This window comes from Camelina sativa, chromosome 1, assembly GCF_000633955.1.
Source record: "Camelina sativa cultivar DH55 chromosome 1, Cs, whole genome shotgun sequence".
NCBI classification, from domain to species: domain Eukaryota; kingdom Viridiplantae; phylum Streptophyta; class Magnoliopsida; order Brassicales; family Brassicaceae; genus Camelina; species Camelina sativa.
In genome coordinates, this window is record NC_025685.1 from 10,835,501 (window position 1) to 10,858,294 (window position 22,794).

Sequence of the window (22,794 nt, forward strand, 5' to 3'; positions counted from 1 at the left end):
ACAATTGATGTTATAATTTTTGATTATCTGAATTATGCAATATATTTTTTCAATTTGCTAAAATTTTTAAATGATAATATATATATTTTTTAAATCTTTCTGTTTTTAGTCAAAAACTCTTGTATAATGGGACATAGGAAATATTTTTTATTCAACATCTACAATTTAAATTGAATTTTAATTTGAATGATTATTTACTAAAGTTTATTAAATCCGTTTGAGGCTTGACAGTGTTTTTCCATTGATCCATCCATGGTTTGGCGTTGGACCGGTTATAGTGGAATTTGCGTTACGGTTAAAATAACTGAATTAAATCATTTTCCGGTTCAAATGTACCGGGTCGGTTAAGATTCTGAATTAGCTAAGGAGGAGGAAGGGAGAATCAAAGTCATCGTCTCTGGTTAATCGTTCGTTCCTGTGAGTCTTTCTTCTTCCTTAAGCCGGCGCTAACAAATGGAGCTGTCGTCTTCCTCCTCCGCCATATTTAGCCACTCTTCATCTCAACTTCTCAGACCTAAGCTCGTGTTTAAAGATTTACTTCCTCGTAGAGCGATGCTCGTTTCTTCTTCTTCTTCTTCATCTTCGCTTCCTCGATTTTTGCGGATGAAATCTCAATCTCCGATTCGCCAATCTATCTCCTGCGCTTCTTCTTTCAGTGAGAACGTTTCCCAGGCAACCAATTCTTATCCTTCTATAGCATTAGGTAAGTTTTGGGTATAGATATGGCTGAGATTGAAAACTCATTTCATCGTTGAATACTTGTTTATTAGTATTTTATTGTTTTTTCTCTCAATCAGCTCGAATTGGAGAAGTAAAGAGAGTAACAAAGGAAACGAATGTATCAGTGAAGATTAATCTAGATGGTACTGGAGTTGCAGATAGTTCTACTGGTATCCCTTTTCTTGACCATATGTTAGATGTAAGTGTTCTTTTATCTTCAAAGTTATCACCTTTTTTGCCTTTGGATTTATTGGATTTTGATTGCTTCAGTTTCCATGTGAAGAGAATTGTTTTGATTTGGTATTGGAGTGTTGATTGATTAATGTTTGTGTGTTTTCCACTACTTGTCCTGGTCTTGGTTTAGCAACTTGCTTCGCATGGTTTGTTTGATGTGCACGTTAGAGCTACTGGTGATGTTCACATCGATGATCATCACAGTAATGAAGATATAGCTCTTGCCATTGGAACAGTGAGTGTTGCTGATCTTCTTTTCCCTGTGTAGTTCTTTCAGCCGTATTCTCGGTTCGTATTTGACCTATGAGATACCGTATGTTGTCTTCTGTAGGCTCTGTTAAAGGCCCTTGGTGAGCGTAAAGGTATTAACCGGTTTGGTGACTTCACAGCTCCGCTTGATGAAGCGCTTATACATGTTTCCCTGGTATGAAATTGTGAAACTTTTGCTTGCATCTGTGTTTGTTTATTCTCTCATTACTAGGCATTACCCACAGACTTGCCTGCTGCTTATAGTGAACACATATTTCTTGCAGGACTTGTCTGGTCGACCATATCTTGGTTACAACTTGAAGATTCCAACCCAGAGAGTTGGAACATACGACACTCAGGTTCTTTCTTCACTCCTGGAGTTTTTCCTCATTTGGGTCTAAATCTAAATGTGTTATTTAATTCTTTTGTGAACACTGAAATTTAAAGTCGAATATTGTAAACTTCTCTGTTTGTAGTTGGTGGAGCACTTTTTCCAATCGTTGGTGAATACTTCTGGTATGACACTTCACATCCGGCAGGTACTGTGATTCCAATCTCCCAAAAGCAAAACAAAATCATCCAATTTCATGTGTTTCTTCTATCATCTGTTTGGAAACCATTTCTTGACAGCTTTGAAAAAATTTGTTTGTTACAACAGCTTGCTGGTGAAAATTCTCATCACATAATAGAGGCTACCTTTAAGGCCTTTGCCAGGGCTCTACGACAAGCAACAGAGGATGATCCACGCCGCGGTGGGACGATACCAAGGTTTGACTTTTCCTGTTATCTTCCACCACATTCTATTTCACACTAGGGACAATTATCATATATAATGCAAGATTCATTACGTCAAAAAAGAGAAATTATTTTGAACTATCCAATCAAATTTCTGTTTAAAAGCATATACCCTTTGTGGATCCTGAGGATGTATCTTTCTTGTCTTGATGAGAGATTATTGTTTGGGATGTAAAGAATGTATATCATCGGAAAACGCTTGATGTGTGGTGGTTTATGGCATTTGCAGTTCAAAAGGAGTCTTGTCACGGTCTTGACAGCTGAGCAAAACGCCCAAGACATTTCCCAGATTCACACTTCATCGTCGAGTTCATGAACCCATAGTCAGTTTTCATACGTTGCCAAATGTCAATCCTGTTGGATCTTGCTGTTCCATTGCAGAAGTGCGAAGAGCCAAAATGAAGATCACACAGTTTCAGAAGATGATGGGCTCATCTTTTGTATTAGTAGTATGTTGTTGGAGAGTGTTTTAGATCGCTCACCATTGCTATATCAACCGAGGAACTTTTACTGTGACGTTAAGAAGACTGTAAATTACAATCCAGTGTTCTGTTTCTATATTTGGCAAAACGACTGCGTTCGTTTTTTTTTTCTTTTTTTCTTTTTTTCTTTTTTTCTTTTGGTAGTTATATACTTTAACGACACCACAACGACATCGTTTCAAGATCCCAGACTATAGAGAATATGTTTCCGTCTCCTTCGGCTTCAATGATCTGATTTGATCGAATCCCTAAACTCTTCTCTCTCTATTGACGCTCGATACTTTTGGTAACCTTCGCTTTACGATTCTTCCATAGCAGCTACAGTGTCATCATTCACGGCCATTGAAGATGGTCGGTGGCAACAACAACAACAACAACGCTAAACCATCGACGAACAAACCCCCGGCAACTTCAGCTCCCACCGCTGCTGCTTCCTCTTCACAGAATCGTAAATCTCGTTGGAATTCGAACAACAACGACGGCGGAACAAGTAACAACAACAACAAAGAAAGCAAACCGACGACGGGCGGCCAGAAAATCGCCGATAAGAAGCTCCCGAGGCCGAATCCATCACCTAAGCTAGCTCCGATACCGAACCAATATAATTCGAATCATCCAAATCCAACAGCTCCAACATCTTCACGGCCGATGGCGGCGACGGCTCCGTTTCCTTTCCCTGATTCGTCTGCGGCGGCGGCAGCACTTGGCCCTCCTCCTCCACCTACTTATGATTTTCACATGCTGGAGCGACGCACGATTGTTCTCGCTGATGGTAGTGTCCGTTCCTACTTCGCGCTTCCTCCTAATTACCAGAATTTTCCTCCTCCTAGCCGACCGGAATTTGGGAGATTCCCTCCTTTTCATCCGGAAGAGTTTCGAGATCAGAGGAAGCATTGGGATCGTCCTGAAGGGTCGATGAAACGGAAGTATCCAGGGGAGGAAGAATTTGATAGGAGAGACGAGAGGGCTGCTGATATGATGAGGCACAGACAACAGTTTATGCATTATGCGAATCCTAATGATCACTCACTTATGGCTGGTACGAGTGGTCAGTTCGGAGAAGATGGTAGAGCAGCTAAGCATATGAGGACTGGATCAAGTAGGCATGAAAGTGGAGGTCTCCAGGTTGACCAGGTTGCACTAAAGAAATCTTTTTTGAGTTTTGTTAAGCGAGTTTTCGAGGACACGGCTGAGAAGAAGAACTACGTGGAGAACGGGAGAAAAGGGCGGCTTCAGTGTCTCGTTTGTGGCAGGTTTGATGGGTTTCAATCTGTCTCTTGTGTTTGTTTTTTTCTTCGTTTCAGTTTGATTTTGTTGGAAACTCTAGTTACCTTGTTCTTGATGGTTGCTTTAATTGGTCTTATATGGCTTAGAACGCTTAATGAACATAAAGAAAGTAAGAGGGAACAGTAATATACCTTGACATGTATAATTATTAGGTCGTTATATTAATTGTTTACAGTATTAAACTTATATTGACATGCTTTAATGGTTGTGTTTGTAGCAAAATGTGTTCAACTTACTAGATAAGCTGTTGAATGGTCTTTGCTTCACAGCGATTTTGTTCCTCTGTTACGACGTATTTATCATTACTGAAATTCTTGCTTTAACAATGCGCTAACTTTCATATACTTTTATAGATTACTCATATATAATGACTGATGTTCATTGCCTGTCGATAAGCCTCTTAGATTATTTTAGTTTAACTGTTTTATTTAGATACTAGGTATCATTTAACTTAGTTCTCAATTTCTTTGTACCTACCACTCCCGTGGCTGCTCTTTTGCAGTTACTTTTTTGGCTTGCCTTAGGAGCAAAAGGTTGTGGGTGTTTATATACCGCAGCCTCTAGGCATTAGGCTTAAATTCTGATTGATCCAGTAGATTCTGCTAGAATAATGGTATTATTTGTTGGTCTTTGTTCCACAGCTTTTTCAGTGTTTTTCTGTATATCTCGACTCAACCTATAAGTCCTTGCCTTATCCATGCTTATTTTTCTTCTGAATACAACATAATGGTAGTTTCTTGCAGTTGTGTAGAATTAGCGTGCTGATAGATATTTTGAATAAATATCAATTAAGTAGTTGCTTTTTTGTTTTTCTAATCGTCGTTCAGTTCTTTGTATTTTTGGGTGACCTTCAAATCAGCTCTCTATTATCAGTAGTAAACCAACTTGGAATCTGAGTTGCGCATTTTTTTCCGTTTAATCTAGTTGCTTAGTTGCTTATGGTCAGATCATGAACTATCTGAACCACGTATCTGGTATTGAGCGTGTGCTACTGCTTAGCATTCTTTACTCGTCTGCAGTGCTTGTGCTTTTGATTTTTGGACTTTTTTTTTGTGAATCCAGCATTTTAAGTTGGTCGACTTTATATTCATATCTCTTTAGGGGTTTGAGATATTTAATTCTATAGTTCTTTGACTAGATGTAGTTTGTTAATTAATTTGGCATGATGAGTAAATGGTCAAATATGATGACCATTTTAATCAATGTCAAGGATGCTTGGTTAGTAGGCTTTAGTAGCTACTATCTATGTGGAAAGCTCTTTTGTGTCACAGATAAGCTTGTTTGGATGTAGAAAGCTAATGATGAAGTTCTTTCATTCCATCGTTGTTATCTTTAACATTCTTCAAACCTTCTGCTACGTTATGATGGTACTCCTCATAATTGTGCAGAGGTTTATGTGATTTTTCTTTATGTTTATATGTTATTTGTGCATCACTTATTACCGCTAGTCTTAGCTTAAGTTTAAAATTGGGTCATTCCATCTACATTTGATTCTTGTTGATTGCCTACTAATTTGATATGTGGATGTGGCTTTGGACATGCAATTATTTAAGTGTGTATATTCAGTAGTCTTAGTCTCCACATTGAAGGGTCTTAACTGCATGATTCTGATTTTCTTGAGTTTAATACCTCAGACAACTGTATGGAGTATTTTTGTGGTGAATCTAAATGAGTGTTTCCAATTCGAATTATGCTAAAACACAGGTCTTCTAGAGACGTCCAGGATACACATAGTTTGGTAATGCACACATACTATTCTGATGATGCTAGCTCACGCGTGCATCACTTAGGCCTACACAAAGCTCTCTGTGTATTGATGGGTTGGAATTTCACAAAGGCTCCTGATAATACAAAGGCATACCAGAATCTACCTGCTGAAGAGGCAGCAATCAATCAGGCCCAGCTGATTATTTGGCCACCTCATGTTATTGTTCATAATACCAGTACAGGAAAGGGTAAAGAAGGGCGCATGGAAGGCTTTGGAAACAAAACAATGGATAACAGAATCATCAGAGGTATAGCATGCGGCCTTTCATTCCTTATTCTTGCGTTTACATACCGGCTTAGAACCTTCTGGCACAGTTCATGAATCTTGCATTGGTTAATCCATACCTTAGATTTCTCTGCTCACTTTTCTCTTCTTCGTTTTTCCCCCTTTCCCATTTAGAGATGTGTTTGTACAGTAGTTTATCTTCATCAATTAGGTTTCGACCCAGAGCTTTAAAGATGATTCCTGGATACAATCAATACTCTTAATGATCTGACATCCCTTTGTTATCCCTGACTTTGTGCAACAATAATCATCTCGTTGATCTTTCAGTAGAAAGGTCAAGGTCCAAACCCTTCTCTTTGTATTGCTAACACTAGAAGAATGCCCCAACATGTATTATAAGTAAGACTCTGGAACGTAACAAGATTTTATTATCATCTGACATTCCTTCTTAGGCAAAAGCCTTCACTTTGTTTAGATCCCTTCCCATTTCTCCCCAATATTTCTCTGTGATTTTGTAAATTAAATTTGCTCTTATTTACTGTAGAATAATGTCTTACTCTGGTTTGAGCTTTGATTTCAAAACCTTACAATATCAGAATCTAGGCAACAATGGTCTAAGAAGTATTTAATCTTCTTGAACGGAACTTTGTTGGGACACCATTTTCCCGGCCTTTTCTTTAGGAATCTCAGCATCTAGTTTCAGAACTTCGGGTTTGTAGTAGTAGGTTTCAAAATCGAAATGTGATTAGTCTAATGATGGTTGTGCAAGTACCGTATCTAGTTATTGGCCTATGTCAGGTAACAACACTTGATGACACAATTCTGCCTTCATTTTGATGTCTATATGTATATATTTACAGAATTAGGACTCACTGGTGGGAAATCAAAGTCACTGTATGGAAGAGACGGTCATTTGGGAATTACCCTGTTCAAGTTTTCGGGTGACGATTCAGGGCTCAGGGAAGCTATGAGAATGGCAGAACATTTTGAGAAGACGAACCGTGGGCGTAAGAGTTGGGGTAGAATACAACCATTCACTCCAAGCAAAGATGATGAGAAAAACCAGAGTCTTGTCGAGGTTGATGGGAGGACGGGTGAGAAAAAGAGAATCCTTTATGGCTATCTTGCGACCGTAGCAGACTTGGACAAAGTCGATATGGAGACAAAGAAGAAGACCACAATTGAGAGCCTTAGAGAACTCACGGGAACAAAGTAAATCACGGTTCTATTATCCCCCAAAAGGTACACTTTACTTTCGAGGTATTTATTGGCTATTGAGTCTGGATCCTTTAGTCACACGCTCAAAAACTCAAAAGGAGGAAAGAAAAGTTTGGTGTTTTACTTATTTACTGAATGTCGTGGTTTCTTTGATCCTTTGATTCAGTGTTCATATTGCATAGAGACTAATATGGGTTGAACCTGATATATACAAGCTTCAAGCCTTCAAGTGCTTGATGTTTTTTATGTCCCTGATTCTTTTGTGTTCCCTTCTTTCTATGTTTTATGTCCTCCTATAGTGTAGTGATTCCTGCTTGTTCTTTAGGCTTTTAGGCAGCCAATGAAAGTGTTTGTTGCTTACTCACATGCACTCTTATGACTGTTTGCGTATTGTTTGGCTAACTGGATAAACAAATAGAAGAAACACGTATGAAAATTGGAGTATTGAACCAAACAATGGTGCCTTTAGTTCCTTTGTATGTATAGATATCTATGACATTGAGTTAGTGAGTGATAGCTTTATACTTTTGAGTACCTTAGATTGGTGACAATAATGGTGATGTTTAATTTACTCTAGTAGCTTATTGATTATATATATATATATATATATATATATATATATATATATATATTTTAAACTATAAAATTGGGATGAAAACAAAAACATAAGATAAGAGGGCACTGTATATTTGTGGGGGACTTTTGGTAACCACTATATAAATTTTGTTTAGTCTTTATATAAAATGACTTTTAATTTACAAGTTAGGTGTAAAGCATTGACGATTTTTTTCCTTTACTTTCGTGTGTTCTGACAAACTTTATTTTGTGTATTCATTCAAATCTTTGGTTCTTTCTTTGGCTTTTTACCAATTTACATGTATGATCAATGGGGTTTGGTCAACTTCAGTTTTGATAAGAAACCTCAAAACTTTTTTTTTTATCAAGTAATCAAACACGATCATTGTTCCGGTACTGAGTGTTAATATAATTTATAGGATCATAGTCTGGCCACTATCATAACAATTAGGATACGATTTTATAATTGTACTATTATGTAGGACAAAGTACTTGGATAGAGAGTTACAAGCACTATAAATTAACCATATATATATATATAAAAGACTCTTGAATCTTGATTGTGCAATGTCATAATCATATTACTATAAGACTAGCTAGACTCTCAGGTCAAATCAATTGCCTGAAAATTAAATCAGTATCCCTTTTGAATTCGATTTTATCAATCTCCCTCACATTTTTCAAATTTCTTTCTCACTTTTTTCCGTAAAGCGAAAACAGTAAACGGCGGTTGATTTGTCATTTGTAGTATAGTCAGCCATTACGGACCCATTTTAATTATAAGATAAATTTTTAGCCATCAGTTTCATATTTCATCTCATTCTAAATTTTTTTGTAATGTCTTTGTAACTTTTTAATATATAATTATAAAATGATAATCTAGTAGCAAGATGTCGACCGAGTTAAAAGGATATTTTTCTCCCTCTCAATAATGTGTTATATGTCATTGTCCCGTTTAACATTTTGTACATATCCACACAAAAAAAAAAAAGCAATAGCGCTTTAAACATATCAAAATTTGAATTTCGTTTTATTCTATCCTTCTGTCTATTCTCTCTATCACAAGACATGTACGCAGATTAGCAAAATTAATATAAATATAAGCACAAAAATGTTCTTGCTATGTGGGTTGCTTAATTATCACGTTTCCAAGAAAACACACAAAATATATTCTTCGGTCCAAAGATTTTGATTATATCACGCGTGCCCTCTGATTCATTACAGCCTTTTCATTGTTCAAAACACATGCCATTCTTATTCTTCTTACAATACACAAGTTTACAACTACACAATATAATTTCATATTTAATTATATAACAAACATTTTTTTAAACACTTTATAGTTTTTATTATTCAATTCCGTATTTATAATTTTTACCCAACAATGCTTCACTGGTTTCCGACTCAACGCATGTGGTGGTGGTGGTCAGTGGGGCTTCCCCCACTTATCTCTTTCACCTTTCCTTTTTTCTTCTTCTTCTTTATACGTAAATATAAAATAAAGTAATACCTTTTATCCTACGCCATTTTTCACAATAACCTACGCATAACTTGGCGCAATGTAGAAAGAAGCGATGTAATAATCGCGCCTTTAATCAGACTCCACCGAGACGTGTCGCTTTTATGAGTTGTCCACGTCACACACTGTTTCTTTTGTCTCTTATCTTCTTCCTCTCTTTGCTTTTTTGCCATTTCTAGGGTTTCTGCAATTTCTCTCTCTCTCTCTCTCTCTCTCTCTCTCTCTCTTTTGAGTTTTTGATTCTTTCTCTGCTCTGTATCAATCGAATCCGAAAGGAGGTTCAAAAGATTTCCGGCGATGGGGTCAGTCCCCGATCCAGGCGAGTTGACTGAGTTAGCTCAGCCGAGTTTCGAGGAGTTTCAGAAACAGACTTCGTTGATGACGAGCTGTACTCTCCTATGGCAAGAGCTCTCCGATCACTTCACTTCTCTAGAGCAAAACCTCATGAAAAAATCGGAGGCGTTGAAGCAGATGATTGAAACCCTAGATAACCAGACTCAGACCTCGCTCGAGTCACTGAAACGCAGGGAGGTTACGATCGACCACAGCGTTGAGATCGTAGCTGGGAAAGTTGGGGAACGAGCTAGAGCTGCTCTTGAATCGCTAGAGAAAGCTAGAGATGGTGATGGTGCTAATGATGATTCCGGCGAGGTTGATGATGAAGAAGGTCTTCTCTCTGCTCTGAAATCTCTCTGTCTTAAAATGGACGCGAGAGGATTCTGGAACTTTGTGACGGCGAGGAAGAAGGAGTTGGAGAATCTCCGGTCGAAGATTCCGGCGGCGTTGGGGGATTGTGTGGATCCGGCGATGTTAGTGCTTGAAGCGATATCTGAGGTTTTTCCGGTGGATAAAAGAGAAGAGAAGATGAGTAATGATTACGGATGGGCTTGTGTGGTGATTCTCGAGAGTTTAACACCTGTAATGGTTGATCCTGTGATTGGGAAATCGAGGCTGCTTGTTACACCGAGCGTTGAGGAGAAGGCTAAGGAGATTGCTGAGACTTGGAAGAAGAGCTTGGAAGAGAGAGGAAGGATTGAGAATGTGAAGACTCCTGATGTTCATACGTTTCTTCAGCATCTTGTTACGTTTGGGATTGTTAGAAGTGAAGATCTTGCTTTGTATAGAAAGCTTGTTGTTGGATCTGCTTGGCGTAAACAGATGCCTAAGCTTGCTGTTTCTGTTGGTTTGGGTGATCAAATGCCTGGTAACCCTCTTAAGCTCTCATCTCCTTTGGTTTTTATCCTGTACCATGCTCATTGTGAGGTCACATTTGGCTTTGTTATTGCCTTCTTGTATGGAGTTTACTGAGAGTTTAGCTCATCTAGATGTTATTTAGTTCAAATTTAAGGTTGTGTGGAGAATTTCTGGCAAACTTTGTTTAGTATAAAGTGTAAACTGTGGTGAAGTCTTGAGACATTAGTGGCACAATGTGTAGTAATTGACTAGAACTGATCATAAGCTGTGTGAAGTTTAACCCTTTTCTCTCTGTATCTTGTTTTATAATATTTGAGCTTATGAGTTGTTGATGCTGTCCACAGATATGATTGAAGAATTAATCAGCAGGGGACAACAGCTGGATGCTGTTCATTTTACTTATGAAGTTGGCCTTGTGGATAAGTTCCCACCTGTTCCTTTGCTCAAAGCCTATCTAAGGGACGCAAAGAAGTCAGCAGCTTCTATCATGGAGGACTCTAGCAGCACTGGCCGAGCTACGGTATCTACTCATTTCATTCATTTCTGTTGCAACCAACCCTCTTATTTGTGAATCTCTAATATTGAATGTCTTCCTCTTCCAAAGCATCTCGTGGCGCGCAAGGAGCAGTCAGCACTTAAGGCGGTTTTGAAATGCATAGAAGAGTACAAACTCGAGGAAGAGTTCCCTCCAGAGAACCTCAAGAAGCGCTTGGACCAGCTAGAGAAGACCAAAACCGAGAAGAGAAAACCAGCAGCTGTTCCTGCAAACAAGAGAACCCGTGCCAGCTACAACGGTCCAATGCCACCAGCGAAAGCCGGACGTATCACAAACGCATACGTCTCTTCCTTCCCATTCATCAGATCACCCTCTCACTCTCCTCAATACGCTTCACCAGCAGCTTACCCATCCCCACCGACAACTGTCTACAGCAACAGGAGCCCAGCATATCCATACTCTCCCGAAATCATCCCGGCCTCATACCAAGGCTCACCTATTGGTTACCCAGCTTACAACGGTTATTGCAGTGGTCCAGTTCCTGCTCCAGCTCCTCCGGTTTACCACCCACACCATCATCAACACCACCAATTCCACCATCAGCAACATTACTACTGAATTTTAGAGACAGCGTGACAACAAAACAAGAAGGGAAGAAGATGGTAATAACAACATAACTGATACCGTGACAAAAGTTACCTACTCTGGTGTCCTCTCTCTGCTCTGGCTCTTGCAAATTTGTCTTTTTCTACGTCGTTGTTTTTGTCTGTAATATCTCTTCCAAGCCTAACAGTCTCCTTTCTCTCTTAGTAACTTAGCTTATAATATCTCTGGTGTGTTTATTACTTACATATTAAAAAAACAAAACTCTAAGCTTTTGTAATGTCTAATATTAAGTCAACAACTTTATCTTTCTGTTTTAATCAAAATGACAACTTCTCTTTGTCACTTACTTCTCCGATCTCCTTAGTCTCCGATACTCTCAGTTGTCCCTGATCCCTATTGGTTCTTTCGAAAGATCATTGCTTTGAATCTGATGAATTGCTTTTCTTCTTCGTCGGGCTAGGTTTGCGATACCCACCACTTTGTTGGAGACTCTGTCGATACAAGTCACACAGCTAGTGACAAGTGCGTGAGAAGTTCGTTTTACCAAACCTTGCACACCAGGTGTTCGACGATTTGTCTCTGTGAAACCTCACCGTTTAGTTTCCATCAACGATTGCAGAACTGGTCTCTTTCCCTTCAATGGCTTTTACGGTTTTGAGAAGAAACTGTCTCCGTTTGCTGGATTCCACCTCCGTTTTAAGACCAGCATCATATTGTTTCTCATCGAGATTCTCCAATAGCGGAACTGGGGAAAAAGATTCAGTGGGTGAAAACGTTATTGGTTTGAGTGGCTGTGGTATAGAAACTGTGGATGATGAGTCTTGGCATGTCTCATCATCTTTATCACAAGCCTGGAGACAATACCAAGCTGACAACACTCCTAAAAACTCACCCTTTACAATACAACAAGGAAGAGAAACAACAATGCTTGATGATGAAGACAATCCGGATCATGATCATGATGAAATCGATAATATGAGAATCCGCGGTGATCTTTTCTTCAAGCTAGATCGAGGTTCAAAAGAATTCGAGGAATACAACTATGACTTCCACCGCAAGAATCAACACAAGAACGCAAGAAAAGAGCAAAACCAAGAAGAAGAAGAAGAAGAAGAAACAAAGATGAAGAAGAAGGAAGTTCGTGAGGAATACAAGAAGAGAAATGAACCGATGATCAACTCTTTTACCGGCGAAACAGATCATCCTTATAATGCAGGAGCTGAGAAGAAGAGAGAAAGAACGTTTACGTTTAACCAACTCACAGCACCTTTTCACTACCCGTTTTGCTTAGATATATACATCTCAAAGGCCTCGGTTCGAGCATGTGTGATTCACAGGGTGACTAGTAAAGTTGTCACTGTTGCTCATTCTATTTCGAAAGATATGAAGTTCGATCTTGGTTCGACTAGAAACGCTGAAGCTTGTGCTGCGGTTGGGGCAGTCCTTGCTCAAAGAAGCTTGGAAGATGACATACATGATGTTATATATACTCCTAGGAAAGGAGATAAAATTGAAGGTAAGCTTCAGGTTGTGCTTCAAGCTCTTATTGAGAATGGTGTTAATGTTAAAGTGAAGCTTAAGCAGAGGAAACTCAAGAAGAAGACTAATCATCTAACATAGTGGTTCTTCTCTCCTTAGAAAACTCAAGAAGAAGACTCCAAGAATGTTCGAGCTCCTCCACATTTTCATCTAAGTTGTACCAAACAGTGATTCAGTTACATTAATATAAGTATTCTTAGTACCCAGACCACGGTTAATGATCACTTTACACATCTAGTTAAAAATAGAATGTGTCACAAACAATGATTTAAAGTTTATATAAGTGTTGAATTAGTCAAAGGGGAATGTAAGATATGTTTCTGTTTTTAGGTATGGAGCCTTAAAATGTTATCATCAGTTTCATTTCTACGTTTATCGTCGGGTCAAAGTTTTGTTCTTCCATAGCCCCATCCATCAACATCTGTTCACGACTCACCAGTGATTTGATCGATTCTGGTATTTATATCAATCATCTGTTATGACTATGAGATCTTTTTCAGATAATGATTACTTTTGTATGTTTTACTCTGAAATTGTGGTATTCATATCAAGGAGTTTGATGTTTAACAATTTGTATCTATCTTTTGTGATAATTTAAGCAGTGATCTTTGAAACATGGCTTCATGGACTCCTAAAATCGCCAAAGATGTTACTGAAGTAAAGCTCCAAGACTCTTGTTGCTTGTTTAACTATTCCATGTCAGTAAATTGTTTTTTTTTAATATAAATTTTAATTGTTTTTGATTATTCTGGGGGCAGCTAATTGGGAACACTCCGTTAGTATATCTAAACAAAGTAACTAAAGATTGTGTTGGCCATGTTGCTGCTAAGCTCGAGATGATGGAGCCATGCTCTAGCGTCAAAGACAGGTATTTCCAAAAAGTCCAAAGCTTTGTTTGCGACAAAAGAAGCAATACTTTGTGTCTTTTGTTTGCAGAATTGGTTATAGTATGATTGCTGATGCAGAAGCTAAGGGTCTTATTAAACCAGGAGAGGTCTGTTCTTTTTTTAATGGAAGCTATCATATCTGATTCTTCTTTTCTTGATTTAATTTTCTGATATTTTGATATTGTGTTTTTTTACTTTAGAGTGTGTTGATTGAGCCAACAAGTGGGAATACTGGAGTTGGATTGGCATTTGTAGCTGCTGCAAAGGGTTACAAGCTTGTTATCACAATGCCAGCTTCAATGAGTATAGAGAGAAGAATCATTCTCTTAGCATTTGGAGCTCAGCTGGTTCTTACTGATCCGGCCAAAGGCATGAAAGGAGCTGTTGCAAAGGCGGAGGAGATTTTGGCGAAAACGCCTAATGGTTATATGCTTCAACAGTTTGAGAATCCTGCCAACACAAAGGTGTTAATACATATTTTGAACCCCTTAGTGGATCCAAATCGAGTTACTTAATTTGACATAATATTGTGTATGTTCATTGTAGATTCACTATGAGACTACTGGACCTGAGATATGGAAAGGTTGTGGTGGAAAAGTTGATGGCTTTGTTTCTGGTATTGGTACTGGTGGTACCTTAACAGGTGCTGGCAAGTATCTCAAGGAACAGAACCCAAACATAAAGGTGAACTTATCTCACTCATACAATCAGAACGTTCTTAGTAAACTCAAAACTTGTCCCATTTGTTTTCTCATCTTTCAGTTGTATGGTGTCGAGCCCGTTGAAAGCCCCATCTTGTCAGGTGGAAAGCCAGGTGTGTTACATTCTATCTTATTTATCTAAATTCTCAATAGAGAACTCTTTGGCACACTTTATCTTCTTGTATGTTCCTCACCTCTTAAGAGTCCTGAGTGTTCAATATGAGGTCCTTCTAAAGTTTTAGTGTTTTTCATCAGTGAATATCATATCAAAATTCAATTGGTTTCAGCCTAACACTTGCACTGTGTTTGATTATTAAAAATGCTCAGGACCCCACAAAATCCAAGGTATAGGTGCTGGTTTTATTCCAGGCATATTGGATGTTGATCTTATGGATGAAGTTATTCAGGTAAGATCATTTCATACCAATGTCAACTTGCTGCCTCCAAAACATCACTGTATGGACGACGAGACCACACATTTCTTATTGTTTTGTGACGCTTACGCAGGTTTCAAGTGAAGAATCCATTGACATGGCAAGGCTTCTTGCTCGGGAAGAGGGTCTGTTAGTGAGTACTTCATATTTTACCTCATCAGAGTTCTTTGTTAAGCCAATAATGGCAGCTTAGTTCAACTATATCCTCACCATCAAAGATTCAAACATCACCTTGAAAACACACAGTTTCTTGATCGGGGTTATCACATTTTTGTGTTACTAATAGGTGGGAATCTCATCTGGGGCAGCAGCTGCGGCAGCAATCAAACTTGCGAAGAAGCCAGAAAATGCTGGGAAGCTTATAGTGGTAAGATTTATCCAAAGCTTAAGAAATTTGCCTCTCTAGTTTTGTTTGTCTAAAACCCGAAAACAGAACAAACAGTGAACTCATGGAAGCATTAGAGTCTTTCTTTGGATAACAAAGAGGTGCAAAACTGAATGTTTTTCAGGTGGTATTCCCGAGTTTTGGTGAAAGATACCTATCGACCGTACAGTTTGATGCAACAAGGAAAGAGGCAGAGAAGATGACCTTTGAGCCCTAATCTGATGTGTTTATCTTTCCTTCCAGCGAATCTTCTTTTTGATTGGACTTGGATATACCAAATAAATGACTCAAAGGTAGCTTCGTCTGCTTTTGTGAACAATCCGTTACTTTCTGAATATTTGTGCAAAACTAGACAGTCACAAGAGGACCACAACATGGATACTTAATAAAAAGCCATAAAAAAATCACCAATTCAGTCAAAATAAGTGGTGCAGAGCTCATTGCCAAGGCTGCAGCTTCTTCTTACCCTCTTAGGAAAGATGATTGAATATTTTATACATTCTGATATATGTATTATATAGCATCAAGTCAATGTAGATAGATGAATCATTTGCCTCTATTACCTAGCTAGGAGGTGTTGAAAGATGGAAGTCATACTCCCCTCATCCTAGTCTGAGTCACTAGCGAACACCGTGGGTGCCAAGGGCTTCACCACCATCCTCACCACTGGTTGCTTCAAAACAATCTCCTCCTCAGGCTCCGCATCTCCGTCGCTAGCGTTGATGACCTCCTTCATCAAAGTCTGTGATTTGGAGCCCTTCACAGCCGGCTTAGAATGCCTGGAAGCCCTTCGCTTTGGATGAGGAGGTCTCCACCGGATTTGATACCTGAAATACATATTGATTATCTCCTGGCGTCCTTGAGACCTGAGAGAAATATTTGATAGCGTCAACAACAAGTCAAAGTCAACATAAAAAGATGATTTTTTTTTTGGGTTCAGTCATTTGTTAGTTTATTACTCGAGCTCTATGGTAAAAGAATCCTTTGATTTAGACGCCTTGGCCACTGCTGCTGGCTTCTGCAACATTGTTGCTTTCAGGAAGCTGAATAGTTCCTCGTGCGCGATATTAAGCTCCTCCGAAGTAGGAGTCATCTTATCCTGTGATTTGGCATCTCCATCGCTAACCTTCAAAGTTTAAGTCATCTCACCACCACCAACTTCAGACGACCCCTTGGCCGGTTTTGAAAGTTTGGAATCCCTTTGCCTGTTTGAACGACGAGGTCTTCTTCGTCGCTGGCCTTGAATCCTGAGAGATCAAATTAATATAATGAATTTGATAACATATATGAGAAATCCATTAGTTCGTTAGTTACTCACTCGAGGTGTGACTTCGACCCCTCCGCCGCTGGATGCTGCAAAATTGTGGCATCTGCGCCTGCGCCTTCTTCACTAGCGTTCAAGTTCCAAGTCGTCTTATCCCCAGCGGCTTCCTCGAAGAGACGTATAGATTGCTTGTTCGCCATAATCATCGCCTCCTCGTCTGAGTCACTCATGAACGCCATCTACGGAGAGACTTAAGTGGAGGATGTTCGATCAAAAATGCCACCACCCGTTTCTTCTTCTGACTCTCCAAATAAACATGCATGGAGAGGCTCCGATTCCTTTGGTTATCTCCCGGTTTACCTTCGGTTCATTAATCCTTAATTCACATCTGCTGAACCATCATTTGATCAAACCGTTTTGGAGCTGTCCATGAACCCTGATGAGTATGTTGTACGTACAGTCTACAATCACTCGGAGTACACCCATCCCTCCTCCGTTTTTCTAAAGTAATAAAATTTCGGTTTTGATAATTCGTAAACCGGTTCAGTTATTTCTGATTTAAATTGTGAACCGGGTCTAATTGAGTTAAACCAAACCCTTTTGTTTCTTCTTCTTCTTCTTCTTCCTTCACTCTCTCTCTCTCCGCCGCGTTTGCTTCCATCTTCCTCTCGATTGTTTCCTCTCAAATAGCCAAAGCGTCTTCGATCTTCTTCCTCGTGTGGTTTTGTTTCTTAAAGTAAGTTTTTTTTTTGTTACTCTTTGATGTTTTTTTTTTTATTCTTTCAAGTGGGTCTTAAGGTTTGTGTCGATATCGATCTTGAAGTAATCATAATTTAGGTTCTGGGATTTTAGAAAATTTCTTCGATCCCGATCAAGCTTTTTACTATTTTAGAAACCTAGATTATTCAAGGAAACATAAACCCTAGTTATGGAATCATTTGGGTGGAGTTAATATCATTGACATCGAAACCCTAGTTTCAAAAACTGGTCTTTTTACATCGTTTCTATGCTTGAATCTTCTGGAATAACATAGTTTGAGGATGGAGTATTCGTAGTATGTTTCTATACTTTACAATGTTCTGTGTTGGTTTCTTCTAGTTGTGTAAGTGGATTTGGTGAATATGCTATCGTGTGATTGGGTTAAATGCAGATGCAGTAGTGTTTAGATTCGCTTTCAAGGTTTGTTTGTAGTGTTGATCTGATGAGTGATGGCTACACACAAAGGGCATGATTGTTCTTGTATTTATGTTATATGGTGGTGATGGGTTAGTTGTAGGATTGATCTCTGATCTGATGAAAACCTTGTATTTTGCATTTATAAACTTCTTGAAAGAATATTGAATTGAGTTTTGGAGCTTCCTTGTGGTTGACAGTTTCAGGGAACTACTGATTTTGTTGTTACAATATGTAGTTCTGTTGGATGCAAATGTTTCTTTGAGTGTTGTTTTGAGCATCTTAATTAAGTTGTTCTCTTTTTCTTCAAAGCAATTCCTGATTTCTTGAACTTAACTTTTAAGTTCGTAGTAGGATCGAAGCAATGGCTAGCAAATCTGGAAGTGGTGGTCTAAGAGAGCCACCAAATGAGCAAGCTGTTCTGAACGTCTATGAAGGCATGAGATCAGAGCTAAGCCAGATCTACTCCAACATAACCGAACTCGAGATGCAAGTGAGTGAACACTCTCTGGTTATCAACGCCATTCAGCCTCTTGACCAATCGAGGAAATGCTTCCGCATGATAGGAGGCGTTCTTGTCGAGAGAACCATCAAAGAGGTACTCCCAGCTGTGCAACGCAACAAGGAAGGGCTCGAAGAGGTTGTGAAGAAGCTATACGAGACATTGGAGAAGAAAAAGAAAGATCTTACGGAGTTTGAAGCTAAGTATAAGATCAGGATAAGGAAGCAGGATGATAACAAGGAAGAGGGTAACAAGAAGGAAGGTAATGCTCAAGGTGTTCTTGTTGGAGCTGCTAGTTCGAGCCAGTAAAACTCATATTTTTTGGCGTTTTGTTTTACTGTTGTATCTCTTTTTGGGACCTTTTTGTTATAAAAAAAAAGCCATGAGCTTCTGGAAAAGGATGTTTGGAATGTTACAAAACTAGTAGACTGGGAGAATCGTCATGTTTATGTAGATCAGTTGTGTTAGATATTGATGAAGCAATCAGCTTAAGAAAGGTCTCAACTTTTAAAACTGGAAGTGAGTTTTTTTTTCCATACTAACATTATATCATTGGACTTTTTTGAACAACAGAACCAAAACGATTTTACATCACAAGTTCCCTATTTTGTGAGAAAACACATAAGGACAGAACTTCTCAACAGCCTGATTTATCACATATCAGCTTTCTGGTTAAGCCTAGCGGCTGCGGTAATAGAAGCTGCCACACCACCAGGATGAGTAGACAGATTAGGGTTGTTCCTCAGCTCAGCGCTTACAACTCCCTCAGCATCCTGCCTCGTCACAGCTTTATCCGCGGATAACTTCCCCGTTGCACCCTAGCATATCCATCCGGTTCAAAAACATTTAGATATTGTTAAGAAGAAAACATCAAACATTGAGGAAACTGTTTCTGAAGTTGGAGCTTAACTGCCAAAACATCAATGAGCTTGATTTTATCCTCTTCACGGTCTACGGTAGCGTTGTGATTGGCTGCGGATTGAGCTGAAGCGGCGATTCCACCGGGAGCAATGACATTAGTACCAGAAGCTCTAACTTCTGCCGCCTGAATCGCAGCTGCATCGCTCTGATCCACTGGTTTGTTTCCAGCTGTTTGCACAGTCGCTTCCAATGCTTCTCCAATCGTTATGGCACTTTGTAAGTTCAATCCCAACGTTTCTGCGGCTGTAGCTGCAGCAGTCGCCACAGGCCTTGGCTCAACGTATTGTCCAACGACCTAATAACAAACAATGTTCACGTTACTAAACAGAAGAATGATTATAAGAAAAGAGGATGTAATTTTGGACACGAGTTATGTTGACCTGTCCACCAACGAACTCTGTTGTGACACGTGCACCAGGGATGTCTGTTTGTGCCACCGTGACACCTCGTTCGACGGCGAGGTCAGTTGTGTCACCTGGATGGACAAAGCCACCACGTTTGTTCGCGGTGGCTGCAGACTGCATGACGGCAGCTGCACCGCCTTTCTGAGTGTGACCGAACACACGTGTCTCCGCTGCTTGCATCATGTTTGCATCCTCAGGTGCTATGGGCCTATCGGCGAGTTCACCGGAGACTTCGAAAACGTCTCCATATTTGACTGGCTCTTGTGGCCTATGTGGTTGCTCTTCTTGACTCATTTCTTATGCTGTTATGCTCTGTTCTGTTTATGTGTTACGATACAAACAGCTCCTAGAGATATAGAGTATATTAATGTCAAAAAAATAAAAAGATATGGAGTATATAATAAAGGGAGCTGCATGAGTGTGATACCAACATTGTGAGACTTTGACACTTGTCAATGTCGTGAGACTAAGACACACGTGCCAGTTTCCAAGTTTATAGCAAGATGAGACGGCTTATATGAATTAGATAAGGATTTTGTCATGTAATTTAAAACACTAGTTTACCACAAGTATCGTATTAACATTGGACACGTTTCCATTTTAAGACAAAGGTAAGAAAAGGTTGGAAACAGAAGTCACCAATATGTCTGAAGTCAAAGAACAAATTTTTGTCGGTCTGGCAAACTCACAAATCACAAACTTTCCCTAACTACTCGGATATCTATATACATCAAGCAATGGGCAGCAAATCTGAAAGTGGTTACCTGAAAGAATGAGCAAGATGTCCTGAATATCTACGGAGCCATGTGATCAGAGAAAAGCCAAATCTACTCTATAATTTAACTTGAGATGCAACCTCTCTTGATCAATAGAGGAAATCATTCCGCATGATATGATCATAGTAGGTGTTCTGGTCGAGAGAACCATTATAAAGAGGTACTCTCAGCTCAGGCTGCTCTCAGCTCAGGCTGCTCAGGCTGCTCAGCTGTGCAAGGCAACAAGGAAGGGATACAAAAGGTTTTATAGAAGCTATACGAGACACTGGAGAAGAAGAAGAAGAAAGATCTTACAGAATGTGAAGAAGGTAATAAGAATGAAGGTTAATGGTCAAGGTGTTCTTGTTGGAGTTGCCTGTAGAACTCTCTTTTTCGTTTGGCCTTTTGTTGTTATCTTTTTTTGTGGGTTTTTCATTAAAGCTCAGATGTTTGAAATGTTACAAAATCAGTTCCATTCTCGAAGCAAAATCAGCTAAAGAAAGACTTTTAACTACAGTTAGAGTCTCCATTTTTTCCATTCTAAACAGAACTAAGGAAAAGAAGACAATAACAAAAGCTAGGCGATTTTATATCACAAGCTCCTCTCCTCGCCGGATTTTCACATATGGGCTAAAGAAACATTTAAACTTTAAACCTACGTCACCACTTTTTTCAAAAGCTTTTACATCACAAGGCTACTTTAAGTTGTGAGAGTCTTGAGATGACACAAACAAAAGCTAGACTTAAGTCTCTGTCACAAGACCAAAAGCTAAGACGATTTTACATCACAAACTAAGGTTTCTTAAGTGTTGTCATACTCCTCTTCTCGCCGGATTTGTCTTGTCATATATCGACCCTCTCGTTAAGCCTAGCAGCGGTGGTAAGCGAAGCGGCTACAACACCAGGGTGAGTACACAATTTAGGGTTGTTCCTCATCTCGGCGCTCATCACTCCCTCCGCATCTTGCCTCGTCACAGCTCTATCTGCCGGTAACTTCTCGGCAGCACCCTATAATCCATCCGGTTCGAAAACATTTTAGACACTGTTAAAAAAACACACAAAACATTTGATGAACATGTTTTGAAGTTGGAGTTTAACCGTCAAAACATCAATGAGCTTGATTTTTCTCTCGTCACGATCTACAGTAGCGTTGTGATCCGCTGCGGATTGAGCTGTTGCGGCGATTCCAGCAAAAGCAATGACGTTTGTTCTAGAAGCTCTCATCTCCGCCGCTTGAATCGCTGCTGCGTCGCTCTGATCAACCGGTTTGTTTCCAGCGGTCTTGAGAGCCGCTTCCAATGCCTCTCCAATTGTTATTCAGAGGCGGATATAGGTTGGTTGAGAGAGGTGCAATTGCACCAAATGAAATATACAAAATGTTTGATTTTCTATTAAACTTGCTAACTATAGTGGTCTAGTGGTAATGGGTGCACCACTTAGATCTAGAGGTAAGCCACTTAGATCTAGAGGTAAGCAATTCAAATACCATATATAACAAGTTTTTGTTCTTTTTGCACTCCATCAAAATTTTGGCTGGATCCGCCACTGTTGTTATTGCACTTTGTAAAGCTGGTTTGTCCGTCCGCGCTGCAGCTATTACACGCCTCGGTTCAACATGTTGTCCGACGACCTATAAAGCTTCACTATTATATACCCCCAACAAAAAGAATAATATATGAAAAAGAAGTAATTATGGAAACGAGTTGGGACCTGTCCACCGACGAATTCGGTTGTGACAGTTGAAGGGGGGACTGTTTGCTCCACTGTGACGCCACGTTCAGCAGCAAGGTCCGTTTTGTCACCTGGATGGACGAAGTCACCGCGTATGTTGGAGGTGGCTGCAGATTGCATGATGGCAGCTGCTCCACCTTTCTGAGTATGGCCGAAGACATGTGTCTCCGCGGCTTGCATCATCTTTGCATCCTCAGGTGCTACAGGCTTGTCGGCGAGTTCGCCGGAGACTTAGAAAACGTCTCCATATTTAACTGGCTCTTTTTATGAAGTGGCACACCACCGTCCGTACGACTGTACGGCCGTCCGTACAATCAACCTAGTGGGTCGTTCGTACACTCGTGAGGCTTACCAAGCTCGGCCCATCAAGAAGAGCCTCCAACGGTCATATGCCTTCGAGATCCTTCCCCTTAGAGCCGTTGGACAAGTTGTGCAAGTGGGAAGTCAAAGAAAAGTCACATGTGTGATTAAGGAGATGTCACTATCTCTATGTATATTTGTGCATAGCATCCTAGGGAGAATATCCCCTTTGTATCTCTCTATATATGGATTGTAAGTATGATCTAAATAAAGTAAGAAAAGAGTTCTATCTCTCTTTCTCCAACACTCTCTCTCAATCGCTCACTCTCCTCACTCTCTTCCCACTCTATACGACTTCAAACACTTGGTTATACTCACAAATCTTTCTTCTTTAATTCTTACATGGTATCAGAGCAGATTGTTCCTGTT

At 39.6% G+C, this 22,794-nt stretch overlaps 7 protein-coding genes across 10 annotated transcripts; 6 read left to right on the plus strand and 1 right to left on the minus strand.

The window, feature by feature from the left end:
- LOC104787451 (imidazoleglycerol-phosphate dehydratase 1, chloroplastic) lies at positions 390-2,694 on the plus strand. Its single transcript, XM_010513043.1, has 8 exons — positions 390-703; positions 798-919; positions 1,085-1,189; positions 1,286-1,378; positions 1,488-1,562; positions 1,680-1,742; positions 1,862-1,971; positions 2,228-2,694. Exons 1-8 carry the CDS (start codon positions 454-456, stop codon positions 2,253-2,255), a joined length of 846 nt encoding a protein of 281 aa, XP_010511345.1. The 5' UTR covers positions 390-453; the 3' UTR covers positions 2,256-2,694.
- Positions 2,723-7,224, plus strand: LOC104787443. The gene is made up of 3 exons (XM_010513032.2): positions 2,723-3,733; positions 5,472-5,782; positions 6,621-7,224. Exons 1-3 carry the CDS (start codon positions 2,829-2,831, stop codon positions 6,974-6,976), a joined length of 1,572 nt encoding a protein of 523 aa, XP_010511334.1. The 5' UTR covers positions 2,723-2,828; the 3' UTR covers positions 6,977-7,224.
- Positions 9,242-11,674, plus strand: LOC104787459 (FRIGIDA-like protein 4a). Its single transcript, XM_010513052.2, has 3 exons — positions 9,242-10,277; positions 10,612-10,787; positions 10,872-11,674. The coding sequence occupies exons 1-3, from the start codon at positions 9,371-9,373 to the stop codon at positions 11,379-11,381; spliced, it is 1,593 nt and encodes a 530-aa protein (XP_010511354.1). The 5' UTR covers positions 9,242-9,370; the 3' UTR covers positions 11,382-11,674.
- LOC104787470 lies at positions 11,724-13,235 on the plus strand. The gene has a single exon (XM_010513063.1). The coding sequence runs from the start codon at positions 12,009-12,011 to the stop codon at positions 12,987-12,989; it is 981 nt and encodes a 326-aa protein (XP_010511365.1). The 5' UTR covers positions 11,724-12,008; the 3' UTR covers positions 12,990-13,235.
- Positions 13,272-15,757, plus strand: LOC104787482 (putative inactive cysteine synthase 2). 2 transcript variants are annotated; one of them, XM_010513089.2, is made up of 11 exons: positions 13,272-13,364; positions 13,508-13,565; positions 13,667-13,776; positions 13,845-13,902; positions 13,996-14,259; positions 14,342-14,479; positions 14,558-14,609; positions 14,824-14,903; positions 15,004-15,063; positions 15,217-15,297; positions 15,440-15,757. In XM_010513089.2, exons 2-11 carry the CDS (start codon positions 13,524-13,526, stop codon positions 15,530-15,532), a joined length of 978 nt encoding a protein of 325 aa, XP_010511391.1. In that variant the 5' UTR covers positions 13,272-13,364; positions 13,508-13,523; the 3' UTR covers positions 15,533-15,757. The 2 variants fall into 2 exon arrangements, with proteins under 2 accessions (XP_010511391.1, XP_010511384.1); XM_010513082.2 differs by having other exon boundaries at positions 13,511-13,565.
- LOC104787498 (probable prefoldin subunit 2) lies at positions 17,196-18,707 on the plus strand. Of its 3 annotated transcripts, none has more exons than XM_010513101.2 (2): positions 17,196-17,315; positions 18,097-18,707. In XM_010513101.2, the coding sequence occupies exon 2, from the start codon at positions 18,117-18,119 to the stop codon at positions 18,561-18,563; it is 447 nt and encodes a 148-aa protein (XP_010511403.1). In that variant the 5' UTR covers positions 17,196-17,315; positions 18,097-18,116; the 3' UTR covers positions 18,564-18,707. The 3 variants fall into 3 exon arrangements, with proteins under 3 accessions (XP_010511403.1, XP_010511409.1, XP_010511413.1); XM_010513107.2 differs by having other exon boundaries at positions 18,104-18,707; XM_010513111.2 differs by having other exon boundaries at positions 18,107-18,707.
- On the minus strand, positions 18,743-19,944 carry LOC104787515 (late embryogenesis abundant protein 31-like). Its single transcript, XM_010513122.2, has 3 exons — positions 19,556-19,944; positions 19,165-19,470; positions 18,743-19,072 (listed from the first exon to the last, which is right to left on the minus strand). Exons 1-3 carry the CDS (start codon positions 19,871-19,873, stop codon positions 18,908-18,910), a joined length of 789 nt encoding a protein of 262 aa, XP_010511424.1. The 5' UTR covers positions 19,874-19,944; the 3' UTR covers positions 18,743-18,907.